The following is a 12,050-nucleotide window of genomic DNA, read 5'->3' as shown; positions in this document are numbered from 1 at the left end:
TGGCTACTCACTCCAGTATTCTTGCCTGGAGAATTCCATGGACACAGAAGCCTGGGGAGCTATAGTCCATGAAGTCATAAGGAGTCAGACACAACTGAGCGACTAACACTTTCACACTTTCAAGAGAAGCTCTTTTTCTAATATTTACAAAAGGTGCCAAAGGCTACAGACAGATTCAGTTTAAAAGTTGCGTTCTTAAAACAAATTTAAAACTTTAGGAAACAAACTCAAAAAGACCAAAGACTACCCATGAATTAGAATTTCAAAGCAGTTCTTTTCCTTAGCAATAAAAACCGGGATTATTGTATTCCATATGCCACGCTGTTAACTCACTCAAAACTGCACTGTTATCAATACTCTTATTTCAATACTGTCTTCCACTTGAGAGCTATCACTGAAGCTACATTTAAACCATACTGTCAAGAGCACAAAATCTTAGACATCAGTATCAACAAACTCTTTTGTATTAAAATCTTACCCATGAAAAGATTCTGCAAACTTTTAAAAAGTAAGTTCTACTGGGTCCACTTGGCACACAGTAAGTGCTCAGTTAGAAGTCTCTTCATTTCTGTCAGAGAAATTGCCAAGAGAGCTGCCAAACTGTGCAAGAGAAAGCCAAGTGCCAAAAGCAAAGCCCCCTGCTGATGATCTCTGGCTTCAGAGTCAAGAACCAAAAGTTCACTTGAAAACCGGTTGCTTAACACTTGGTAGAAAGAAAGAATGTTATTACACCACAGGTTCCTGTACCCACTTGCAAAACAGAGTTAGCTCATAATACACTTAAAGCACAGCACTTGTACCTGCTCCTTAACAACAATGTAAAAAGGTTTTCTTTTCAGAAAAACATAGGCTTCCGGCAAATCTTCCCTATGACTTACACACCAGAGATGAGAGATTTCTAGGTCACCATGAATGGTTTCTAAAGGCATAAAAATAGGTAAAGCCAAGAGAACATCTAAATCAGCCACTTTCTGGGTCTTCGGAATTGGAGAGAAATGAATAGGCAAAGTTCACACCTCCCAGACCTCAGTTTTTGCAGGAACCACAGGTATTTTACTCCAGAAGTCTTCATTCAGTATGCTATTCTTAAATTGAAGGCTTAACAGTCTCAATGACTTCTGCACTGCTGTTGCTGATGTGGTAATATACTGTCATACTTACATTTATAATCATAAGTGATATGTTTTTGATAACTATAAGCCATGATGCTGTGAAAGCTATATATCACATGTGAAGTCACCTTTTTTTTTTTAGGGCTCTCTAGTCCATTAACACTATATACATTCTTTGGTCAAAATGATAAACATTCTTACTCTAATCAAACCTATAATTTGGTAAATCCATTTTAAGCTCCTGTAAGTTAGTTATCTTAGAGAAAAACAATTCAACCGCTCCATACTGCTATTCCTTAAACTCTTAATCTTAATTCAAAAAATGGTCTGAAAAGTTTCAAAATCTCTGAATTCTGTTGTCAATACGGGAAGCAAAGAAAATCTGGGAAGCCCAGAGATCGTAGCAAGGAGCAAGAGAAATTTTTAATAATCTCCTTTAACATTGTTATCTTTCTCAGTCCTCTCCTTAGACCAGCTAAACATTCAGAAAACCGTTTAACATTTGCTCCATATGCAAATTTGGAACTACGGTTCAAAGAATTTTCTGACTAGCATATATTACTAACTTCATGGGGCAGGGTGGGGGCTACATTTTAGTAAGTGCCTAATCAGAAATATCTGGTGCTCAGCACTGGTTTCCTAAGAGCTAACTTTAAGAGATGCATAAAATTGTAATATATATAAACACATACTATACGGGAGCACAGAGCTTCTCTATGTGTTACTTGTAAAAGGAGACATTTTTACTTTACTCATTATGAACTTCACCAAGTGAAAAGCCATTTTTTGACTGCTTTCATTTCATGCATATCGCTTCCAAGCTCTTCTTCCTTCTTAGCCTTTTCAGCAGATAAACATTCTCCTCTCTCCAAGAGCTTACTTGCTCTAAGCTTACTATCCTTTTTTTTTTAAAGAGGGAAACTACAACACATCATTTCAATTAAACTCAAAATATTTCTCCTACATTTTCTTATTCCAAGATCTTTAGGAATAAGTCTCATGCTTCTCACTGAAGATAAAATAATCTCTCACTAAATGTAAATGATGTTTCATGCTGCAATTTCATTTTGAGCCTTAATATCTACTGTGCAAACTTTTGCCACCTAAGTATTCCTTATATAATTTATAGTGGCTTAGTTTTTTCTGTAATATTATATATGGTTTAATGATCATTTCCTCTATCACTAACTTTCTCACATTTCCACTAATGACACACAACTTATTTTTAATTTTAAAAAAAAAAAAAAAACCTCTTCAAAAAGTATGTTACTTGGAATATGTTACTCTACTGTTTCTGAAATCCTCAATATAAAAGAATAAATTTTAAATGACTATTTTTTCTTTATTCACTAATTAAGTCAGATTTATGACCGCCCCTCCCCATTCCAGCTACTGTGAATTTTGAATGAAACAACCTCAATTGTAACAGAAGAAACATCTGTTGCTTTTTTTCATCAGGGCTTTCCAAACTGAAAGAAAGCCTCTGCCTGACCTCCTCTCCCTCTCCACCCGCCACCCCCCAATACTAAGTTCCTTCAAACTTTTTTTTTTAAAGTAAACATATTATTGAAAAGTGTACCGTGTCCATTTAAAATGTCATAGTTTGTCCAGAAACATTCACTTTACTGAAGTTCACAGAACAAGTAAATGTTACATACACCACAAAACCAGAGATGTGACTGGGGGAATACTCATTGTAACTGAAATGCAGGCTTCAAGAGTACACTTGAAGAGAGCAAGCTGTCACATTCCAGGCTCAGGCAGGGCTGTTTATGGCTAAAATTTTCTTCACAGGATCCAGACTCATATAGGATCTTGCACGCTGTATTTTCCTTGCCAATCCAATGCTAACATAATGGCAGTCCCTTCCAAGAGGCAGACACCAAATGGTGCCACCCACACTCTCACACTGTGCCTGGTAATAAACCATAAAGCAGTGGAATGCACCGGCCCCTTTATGAGCAAACAATGCCTGAGCTTCATTAGAATACAGCTGACATTTTCAAAGCACAAATACTTTTAAGAAAAATGAACTAGGAAAAAAGGGAATGAAACAGCTATAAAAGCTGAAATATTTTTCTTAAGTGTCAGGTTTATTCCAAAGATCCGCAGGAAGCGGATTTTACTCTTGACAATTTCAAAGTTTTCATTAATGAGGAAAAAAAAAATTTATGGTAAGAGGCAAAGCTTATTTTATTTCTGGAAAGAAATGAAAGTAAAAACTCCCTTCTGAATTGCATTCACAAGTAAGAACCACGAAGTACCTTTAAAAGGATTTGTTTCTTTAATTGCTTCTTTGGTTCTTGAACAGAGAAAATGGAGCTCCAGAATTATTTTTACATTTTAATTGATTTATATAAGTAACTGAGTGATGAACTAAGCTTACTCCACCCCTCCCCCCTGCCCACCCCAACCCCCATACCCTGTAGTTTTCCTGTCTGCAACAAGCAAGGACGTCTTGAAATCGGCGTGCTCCTGGCTGTTTACCAATTTAACATTGCTGCTGTTTAAAGAATATAAAATAAACGCTGTAAAAACGCACCCAGCAGTAAGAAACAAAATGATCTCTCTTACCTGGTCTAAAGAAGCATGCCTCTCACTGCAGTACCAACAACACTCTACAGTCTTTGTTACCATTCACTGGAAACTTGAGACTGTGTCAGACATGAGCAATCGAGCTCAGAGACACTCAATTTAACATACTTCTCAGTAAAACTAAAAAGATGCTCAAGAAAATTGTTTTGTTACTGGCTTTCAAAAGAGGAGTACTGTCTAATGCCACAAAAACACTTAGAAAGAAACAAAGTCATATTAAAGACTTTCAGAAATAGCCTTAAAATAAAAGTGGTGAAACAACACAATGCCTAACTCGATCCTAACACTTTTCTAAAAATCACTTGAATTTTAACTGGCAAAAAAATAGGATGGAACTTACTCATGAACTCTGCATATTTCGAATTATACATGTCAGGGTATTTGTTGGCTCCGAAGCAGTCACAAAGGAGGAGATTTTAGTGCATCTTGAAGGCAGAGCAAAAGCACCATAAGTTGCAGGGGGGAAAAAAAGGAGAAACTCTTGAAAAACTGGTCAGCCTTTTCAACCTGTAATAACTGTCCAGCTCCTCTGGGAGAAAAAAAAAAAAAAGTCCTGGTTCTGCCCCCTGAGATAGGAGGCTATGCTTCAATGCCAAAATGAATGACAGGCCCATTTCTGATATCAACAAAGAGCAGCTTAGTGGTGCTCAATTTTTTTTCACTTTCCCACACAGTTAGAAGTTCTCATTTTTTCAGGTTAGTACCTTTATATCTAGGGTTAAGTACCTTTCACTACTTTCCCAAGAGAGAACCCAATTATGTTGTCCTAGTTTTTTAAATGATTAATTAAAAATACATACCTAATTATCTTACTGTTTTTTCCTAGGCAGGAAGCTGAACAAAAGATGACCTCTTAAATTCCTTTCCAAATCTAACCTTTGCCGTATCAGATTACCATACGACTAATTATTAATATTAATAAGGTGCTCCTGCATTGGGCCATGAGGACACCAAGAGAAACAAAAAGTAGGTAACAAATATAAAAAGGTAAAGGAAATGATAAATTTTTCAACTAGCTAGGTGCAAAATCATTTATTAAAGTGCATGTCTCTGATTATACAAATTCAAAACAATAAACACTTCTCATCAACAGACATATGAGCCAAGCACTATTTTGGGCTCTGAGATACAGCAGGGAACACAACAGACAAAAGTCAAATGTAATAAACCCCTGTCTCCAGTGGGTTTGCTTATATCTCAGGTCCCTGAAAGTACAACTCCTGGATGACTAAGGTACCCTTCTTCCTTTGATTAGTTATTACCTATTGTGAAATATTCTCCCTTGAAAGTATAGCTTACTCCAGAGGGCAAGGATCTTTTGCTTGCTTCATTGCTATATCCCCAGTGGCTAAGACAGAGACTGTTAGACACTCAAATAAACATATACTGAATAAAAAACTCCAACAGAGCTTTTTCTTAGCCAAATTTTTCTTTATAAATGGATTATGTATCTACCACCTCTTACACACAGAGATATGTCAAAAAAGATACTGTACAATGTAAATTAAATTGAACTGCAAATACTTATTAGCTTGAAACTGAAAAATACAACCTCAATGGGCCTGTAGCTTTTCAGATCTAAAATCTGTTTTCAGTAATAAATATGAGGTCACTGTAATATTTGAGTAAAGGAATCAGTTAAAATTCTATACACTAAGGTTTTGTAGACCATCATTTTTCAGGGGCATTTTGAATTAAAAACAAAACAAAACAAGAAACTTGAAAATTACACAGCACCCTATCAGTTTTGAGTATTAAAACCTAGTATGAATACCTCTGTTTATACACCCACACTTGAAAACAATCTTCCTATCCCTGCTGCTCACTGTTCTTGACTGCCTTACCAGAAACAACACAATAAATAAGCACATACCTCTGACCTACGAGGCCAGCCCGAAGTGATAGCCCATGTCATCCGAGGCCAGGATATTCCGGGGCTAGAAAAGGTCATACCTACTCTGTTACAGTCTTAAAGCAAAATGAAATTAAAGTTTCTAGTAGTCAGGTACATGGATCCTACTTCTAGGATCCCTAGGACTAGATAGCGATTTACATGTTCAAATATTCTGTCCGGAATAGTTAGTACAATAAATTAACAGTAACCTGAGGTCAGGAAGATGTTGTGATGACTGAGATCAAGTAATCAATAAAATAACATGGAGCCAGGTCTTCTCTGGTGGTCCTGGGGTTAAGAATCCGCCTTGCAATGCAAGGGACACCAGTTCCATTCCCTTGCCAGGAAGATCCCACATGCAACTAAGAGCAACTAAGCCTGTGCAGCACAACAACTGAAGCCCGCATGCACCTAGAGCCCATGTTCCGTAACAAGAAAAAGCCCACACACAACGAAGAGCAGATCTCACTCCCTGCAAGTAGAGAAAGCCTCTGCAGAGCAACGAAGACCCAGCACAGCCAATAAATAAATAAATAAATCTTAAAAAAAAAAAAAAAAAATGGAGGCAAAGTAGGATTTCATTGGTCCTGCAGGCGCAATGTTGCTTCTCCCTGACTACCATTCACCTTTCCTTTGTATCCGGCAATGAGCTACGCAGCAAACTGACATACCCCCTACTGTCTGCTCCTGATCTCTGATCTCAAGCCTACCTCTATTCTTCCATGTGTCTTCTTATCTGCCCTCCTTGCCAGGGCCTTCTTTCAACTCCCAAATCCTTCACTCACACTATCCTTGAATCTACTCCTAAGCCCCTCTAAGAAGGCAGCATGAGCACCGCCTTCTGTATACCTTCACGAGCGTGTGACGCACTGTGGGGAAATTCCAGGAGTCTTCCCATTTGCAGAATAAAATGCATCCAATGTAGGTTCTCCCAAACAGTTTCTCCTTAATCTTAGATGGAGAATCAGTTTAAGGCAATTCCCTGTCAGGCCAGTGATTAGGGGGCTTGATTCTTGGTCAAGGAACTAAGATTCTATGAGCCACACAGCATGGGAGAAAGGAACAAGGACGGAAGAAAGGAATGAGGGAGGGTGAGAGAAAAGAAGGGAGGAAAGGAAAAAAGTGAGGGAGGAAGGAGAGAGAGAAGAAAATACACTTACACATCATATTATTTATAATACTGATTACATATATTGATTATCTAGCAAACATTAACGGACTCGAGGCATTCCCTTCCCTAGGTTTATACGCTGATTCACTTGCACTAAGCTCTGCTATGTTTATTGGCAACCTGACCAAAGATTAATCATATTTTACAGATACATGTATGATTCTACAGGCAGAAGTGACACTATGATAGCACAATGGTAGTTTTTACTTGCCCCATGGCTGCTTATTACAGCTCTCTGCCAGATCCATATCATGAGGGATATACTTATTCGCATTTTCAAGTAAAATGTCTAATCTCTCTGATGAGGGCTATGCCTAAAGCAAAGGGTTCCTGCTACGACTTGCAAGGATAAGTGCTGGTTTCTTAAAAATATCACATAGTGACTTGACTTTTGCACATCTTCTCCCTCTTTCTACCCTTTAAATGTAAATATTTTCCAAGCCTCTGGCTTTGATGCTCCTTCATCCAAGGTTTCTATTCCCTCTTTGGAGGCCATAACCCATTTCTACGGCTTTATTACCTTTACGTAGATGACTACAAACATGCACACGTCTAATCTTAGTCTCTGCTCTCAACTCTTATTTGTAGTTGCCTATTGGACATTTCTGTCCACATGTCCCACGAAGTCAATGCAACTTCTGAACTCCACCTCTACTGTCCCAAAGCAGCTCACCTACCTACGTTCCCATCCTTGTTACAGGCACATGATAGAAAGTGATTTTCCATTCTTGCCTCTTCCTCACCATCCAAAGGCCCACACAGTTTCCACACTTTTCTTTTTTATAAAACACACATCACTTCCCTGATTTAAAAACAAAATAAATAAAAACTATATCTTTTGATGACTTCCTGATGCCTAGAGCTACACTGTCAACATTGGTAGCCTTAGCCTCATGCGTGCATGTGAGCTAAGTCGCTTTAGTTGTGTTCAATGATACTGGAGTGGGATACCATGCCCGCTTCCAGGGGATCTTCTCGACTCAGGGTCAAACCCAGATCTCCCGCATTGCAGGCAGATTCTTCACCACTGAGCCACCAGGGGGGCTCCAGCCTTAGCTTTGGATGGCTATTTAAATTTAAACTGACTACAGCTAAATAAAATTAAAAATTCAATTTCCCAGTTGCACTAGACATATGTTAAGTCCTCAACATGTGGATAACAGCTTGCAGACACAGAACATTTCTATTATCACAGAAAGTTCTATTAAGTATCTCTGGTCTAGCAATACAATAATAGCAAACGACTTAAGACTGCTGTCTAAATTTTCCCCAATCTGGCCGCAATCTATGACCTTTTCTAAACTTCTACCAAAATCCTTATGCATGTTTTAGTCACAACTGAATTTAATGGAGCCCAAAGAATCAAGGCGAAGGCTTTCCAGGATGAGGGAGGCATTTGCCAGTACCTTGGAGAAGGATCTATGGAAGGGGAAGAAATCAAAGGAGTTAGAGATAACAGACTGGGGGTGGTGTTGGGGGGGGGGGAGAGTGTGCTCAGTCATGTCCGACTCCTTGCGACCCCATGAACTATAGCCTGCCAGGCTCCTCTGTCCATGGGATTCTCCAAGCAAGAATATTGGAGTGGGTTGCCATTTTCATCTCCAGGGGATCCTTCCTGACCCAGGGATTGAACCTGAGTCTCTTATGTCTCCTGCATTGGCAGGCTTCAATACTTCACTACTGTGCCACCTGGAAAGCCCACACGTTAGGAAGGAAAGGAACTTCAGACCTAAGATTTTAGCCCTAAAGAAAGAATGTGTTGCAGGGGAGAAAACATGAGCATTGGAGTCAGAATATTTCATCGAAATTCAGGTATTAGTTGAATTAGAAGATAAACTCCTCTCATGCTAGTCTGACCTGAAAAGAAACCCATTGCCTCAACTTGCTCACTGAATGCAAGAAAGAGTAATAGAATCCAAACTAGGAGGGTCAAGGAAGCAGAGGGTCTCAGGAACTCTAAGGGTGCTAAGACTGTGTATGACTGACTCCTTTCTTTTCCCCGATTTTCTCTCACGTCAGCATGATTCTCTTTCACTATAGATCAGCATTCTCCAGCTGGCGGGAAACATGGCTACTGATGTATCACTAGTTCATATCTTACAGATTCCATTAACCTTCTCTCAGCCTGAGCCTTACCATACCAGGAAGTCACTCGATGGCTGAACGGGGGTCAGGTGCTTGCCTTAGCGAAATGCTGTCAAAGCAATGATGTGCTGGGATAATCAACTGTGGCCAGAAGGACATTATCTTGTAAAGTGTAGTAGTTGGGGAGATGAGGAAGAGATCAGCATCTCACAGATGACACTAAAATCTCTAGCTGAGTATGCCCCATTTTACCACTTGAATTTTGGTCAGGTGCATACATTATCAGGGCTTCCCCAGGGACTCAGGGGTAAAGAATCTGCCCGCAGTGCAGGAAATACAGGAGATGTAGGTTCCACCCCTGGTTCAGGAAGATCCCCTGGAAAATGGCTACCCACTCCAGTATTCCTGCCTGTGAAATCCCATGGACAGAGAAGCCTGGAAGGCTACAGTCCATGGTGTGGCAAAGAGTTGGACATGACTAAAGCAATGAGCACACACACATGCACACATTATCTGTTAAACTTTTTTTTGAAGAAGAAAGTCAACGTCATTATAAGTATTAACTTAGGGCCAAGAATTTCTGGGTTTAAAAAATGAAAAAAGTTAGCATGACATTAAAAAAATTTTTACTCTAAATTAGAGTCTCTTTTAATTAAATTTCAATTAAAAAAGTAAACTAAATCTCTGAGACATTTAAATATAAGAGAATACAGAACAGAATGATAGAATATAGACTAGAATGACTTGCCACGAATCTAGTAAAAGGTAAAGTCAAGATTTAGCTCTAGATTTTCTGACTCCAATGACCATATTCATAAATCTTCAAAGGTTGGGCAGTGCCTGGTGGAAGGAGGGGTTGGGGGCAGGGGAGGGTGTAAGGCCACACTGTTCACTTCACAATAGATTCTTTTCTAAGCAGCAGAAACTTTAGGTTTCAAACTTCCTTCCCCTTTCAGAAAGTTTAATTTTCTCTCTTCACCGAGTTCATCTTAATGTTTAAGATGAAGAGATCTTTCCTTTCTAACTGCTGCCGAACTAAAAACATCCTCCTTTCCATTTGACTGAACTGTTTTTAAGTGTAGTATCTATGGCTACTATCTCACCTTTTTACAAACTATTAATTATATTTCAATTCTTAAAAAATGCACCAAGTACTTCCTACATAACAATTACTGATCTAGGCACTAAGGATATAAAAATGAAAGACACAGCCCTTATCCTAAAAGAAAAAAACCCATCTGACTTCCCTCCAGCTGCCCCAAAAGAAACTGTACTAACTAGAGTAGACAAGGAGCTCCACCTTGATAAATTAATGTATGCTTATGGTCCATAACCTTGCTAATTTGACTTTGCTGATCTCACAAATCTCACCTCGTTAATACCATTAAAACTATTCTCTCTTGGGTTTTTAAAGACTATTTCTTCCCTGTTTCACTTTGACCAGAGGCTGGTTTCTTTATTATTTTCTCATTACTTGTATTCTACAAGGCTCAACCATGGCCCTTTGTTCTTACTATATCTTTGCTTTAGAAAGTGACTGGCCACATAATTTATTACCCAAATTGGGTTAACCACTGAGCGTAAAGGGGGAAACACTATTAATAATTATATTGGGATACAACTTAAGCAGTTTGGAAAAACTGGATCATATGGTTTCCTGCTTAAACACCTTCAATGGTTCCCTTCCCCAGATTTTGATGCAAAACACATAAAATTCTGTTTAGAACTAATTACCTCTTGTAAGTTAAGAATTGATGCTTTTGAACTGTGGTGTTGGAGAAGACTCTTGAGAGTCCCTTGGACTGCAAGGAGATCCAACCAGTCCATTCTGAAGGAGATCAGCCCTGGGTATTCTTTGGAAGGAATGATGCTGAAGCGGAAACTCCAGAACTTTGGCCACCTCATGCGAAGAGTTGACTCATTGGAAAAAACTCTGATGCTGGGAGGGGTTGGGGGCAGGAGGAGAAGGGGATGACAGAGGATGAGATGGCTGGATGGCATCACCGACTCGATGGACGTGAGTCTGAGTGAAACTCCGGGAGTTGGTGACGGAGGCCTGGCGTGCTGCGATTCATGGGGTTGCAGAGAGTCGGACACGACTGAGCGACTGAACTGAACTGAACTGAACTGAAGTTAAATGTACACCTTTTTTATGGCCATCTCTCAAATCTGCTTCAAAATCTACCTTCACTCAGTCCTTAGAGACACTGAGACGTTAGTACATCTAGTGTCAAGTTTCATTTGACTTCTTCCCCATCCAATAGAGACTTCATTACTTCTCCCCAGTCAGCAGGGCCCAGAAACTATGAAGAAGCCCCATTATCCAGATGAGAGAAGGGAGGTTCACCACATTCTCTGGGGAAGGAAATGGCTACTCACTCCAGTATTCCTGCCTAGAGAATTCCATGGAGAGGAGCCTGGTGGGCTACAGTCCATGGGATTGCAGAGAGTCAGACACGACTGAGAGACTGTCACTCACACCACATCAAAAACTTGTATAAATGCTACAAAGTGGTAGCATCATGATTCTAAGCCAGTTCTTAACTTCTCAAAGTCCACGCATTTAATGACTATGGATATTCATTACAGATATAAATTCAATGAGTAGATGTAATCAAAAGACTTACTAAAATCTAGATATTGTTCTTTATATCATATATTAACACCACATAAACTATTCTAAATGAGAAAAAAAGTAAAATCATTTCAGTCTCCTGCCTATAAATCTTTCATGGTTTCCTCATCAAACAGATTACATTAAGTCCTTAATGATGGGATCCCCAATTGCTTTTCAAGGTCTATTTCTCAGAACTCCAGAGGCATAAATGAGTTACAATTCCCTGAATAGACCATGACCTTACCGTTAAACTCTCAATATTCTTCACCTGGTAAACCGGTACTCCTCCCCACAAACCATGAAATGCTGCCTCTTCCATTAAGATATTCCCAATGTCCTGAAGGAGATTTGGTCCTATTTTAAGTTTCCACAATACTGTAGACAGACATTTATTGTAACATCTGTCACATTCCTTTGTAACTTACATGTCTATCACTTCTGATAGCATGTGAAATCTTCTATGACAGGTTTTTGGCTCTCCCCAGCCCTCGCATTCCATCTCTGCACCCTTTCTGCCCAGAAAACTATACTGCACACAGTGTATACTCAAATAATATCTAGTAAATAAATGAGTGG

The 12,050-nt window shown here is 39.2% G+C and overlaps 1 protein-coding gene across 21 annotated transcripts in view; it reads right to left on the bottom strand.

Moving 5' to 3' along the window:
- The window catches only part of TFDP2 (transcription factor Dp-2), a 203,486-nt gene that overhangs the window by 72,754 nt on the left and 118,682 nt on the right, over positions 1-12,050 (bottom strand). For 5 of the 21 annotated variants that reach the window (XM_060395017.1, XM_060395020.1, XM_042236107.1 and 2 more), the window contains exon 1: positions 3,687-3,734. The exons of 9 other annotated variants lie outside the window; for them this stretch is intronic. Coding sequence is in view for 4 of the 12 variants with exons in the window: in XM_060394988.1 (XP_060250971.1) it covers positions 4,048-4,078 (31 nt within the window). In the remaining 8 variants the exon portion in view is untranslated. Of the gene's footprint in view, positions 1-478; positions 3,735-4,047; positions 4,230-5,580; positions 5,621-12,050 lie in introns of those variants that run through there. 7 more of the 21 variants (XM_060395015.1, XM_060394994.1, XM_060394999.1 and 4 more) reach the window with 5 other exon arrangements.

This window comes from Ovis aries, chromosome 1 (genome assembly GCF_016772045.2).
Source record: "Ovis aries strain OAR_USU_Benz2616 breed Rambouillet chromosome 1, ARS-UI_Ramb_v3.0, whole genome shotgun sequence".
In the NCBI taxonomy this organism is placed as follows: domain Eukaryota; kingdom Metazoa; phylum Chordata; class Mammalia; order Artiodactyla; family Bovidae; genus Ovis; species Ovis aries.
The sequence above is the reverse complement of the archived record's forward strand: the minus strand, read 5'-3'. Positions and strand labels throughout refer to the sequence as shown.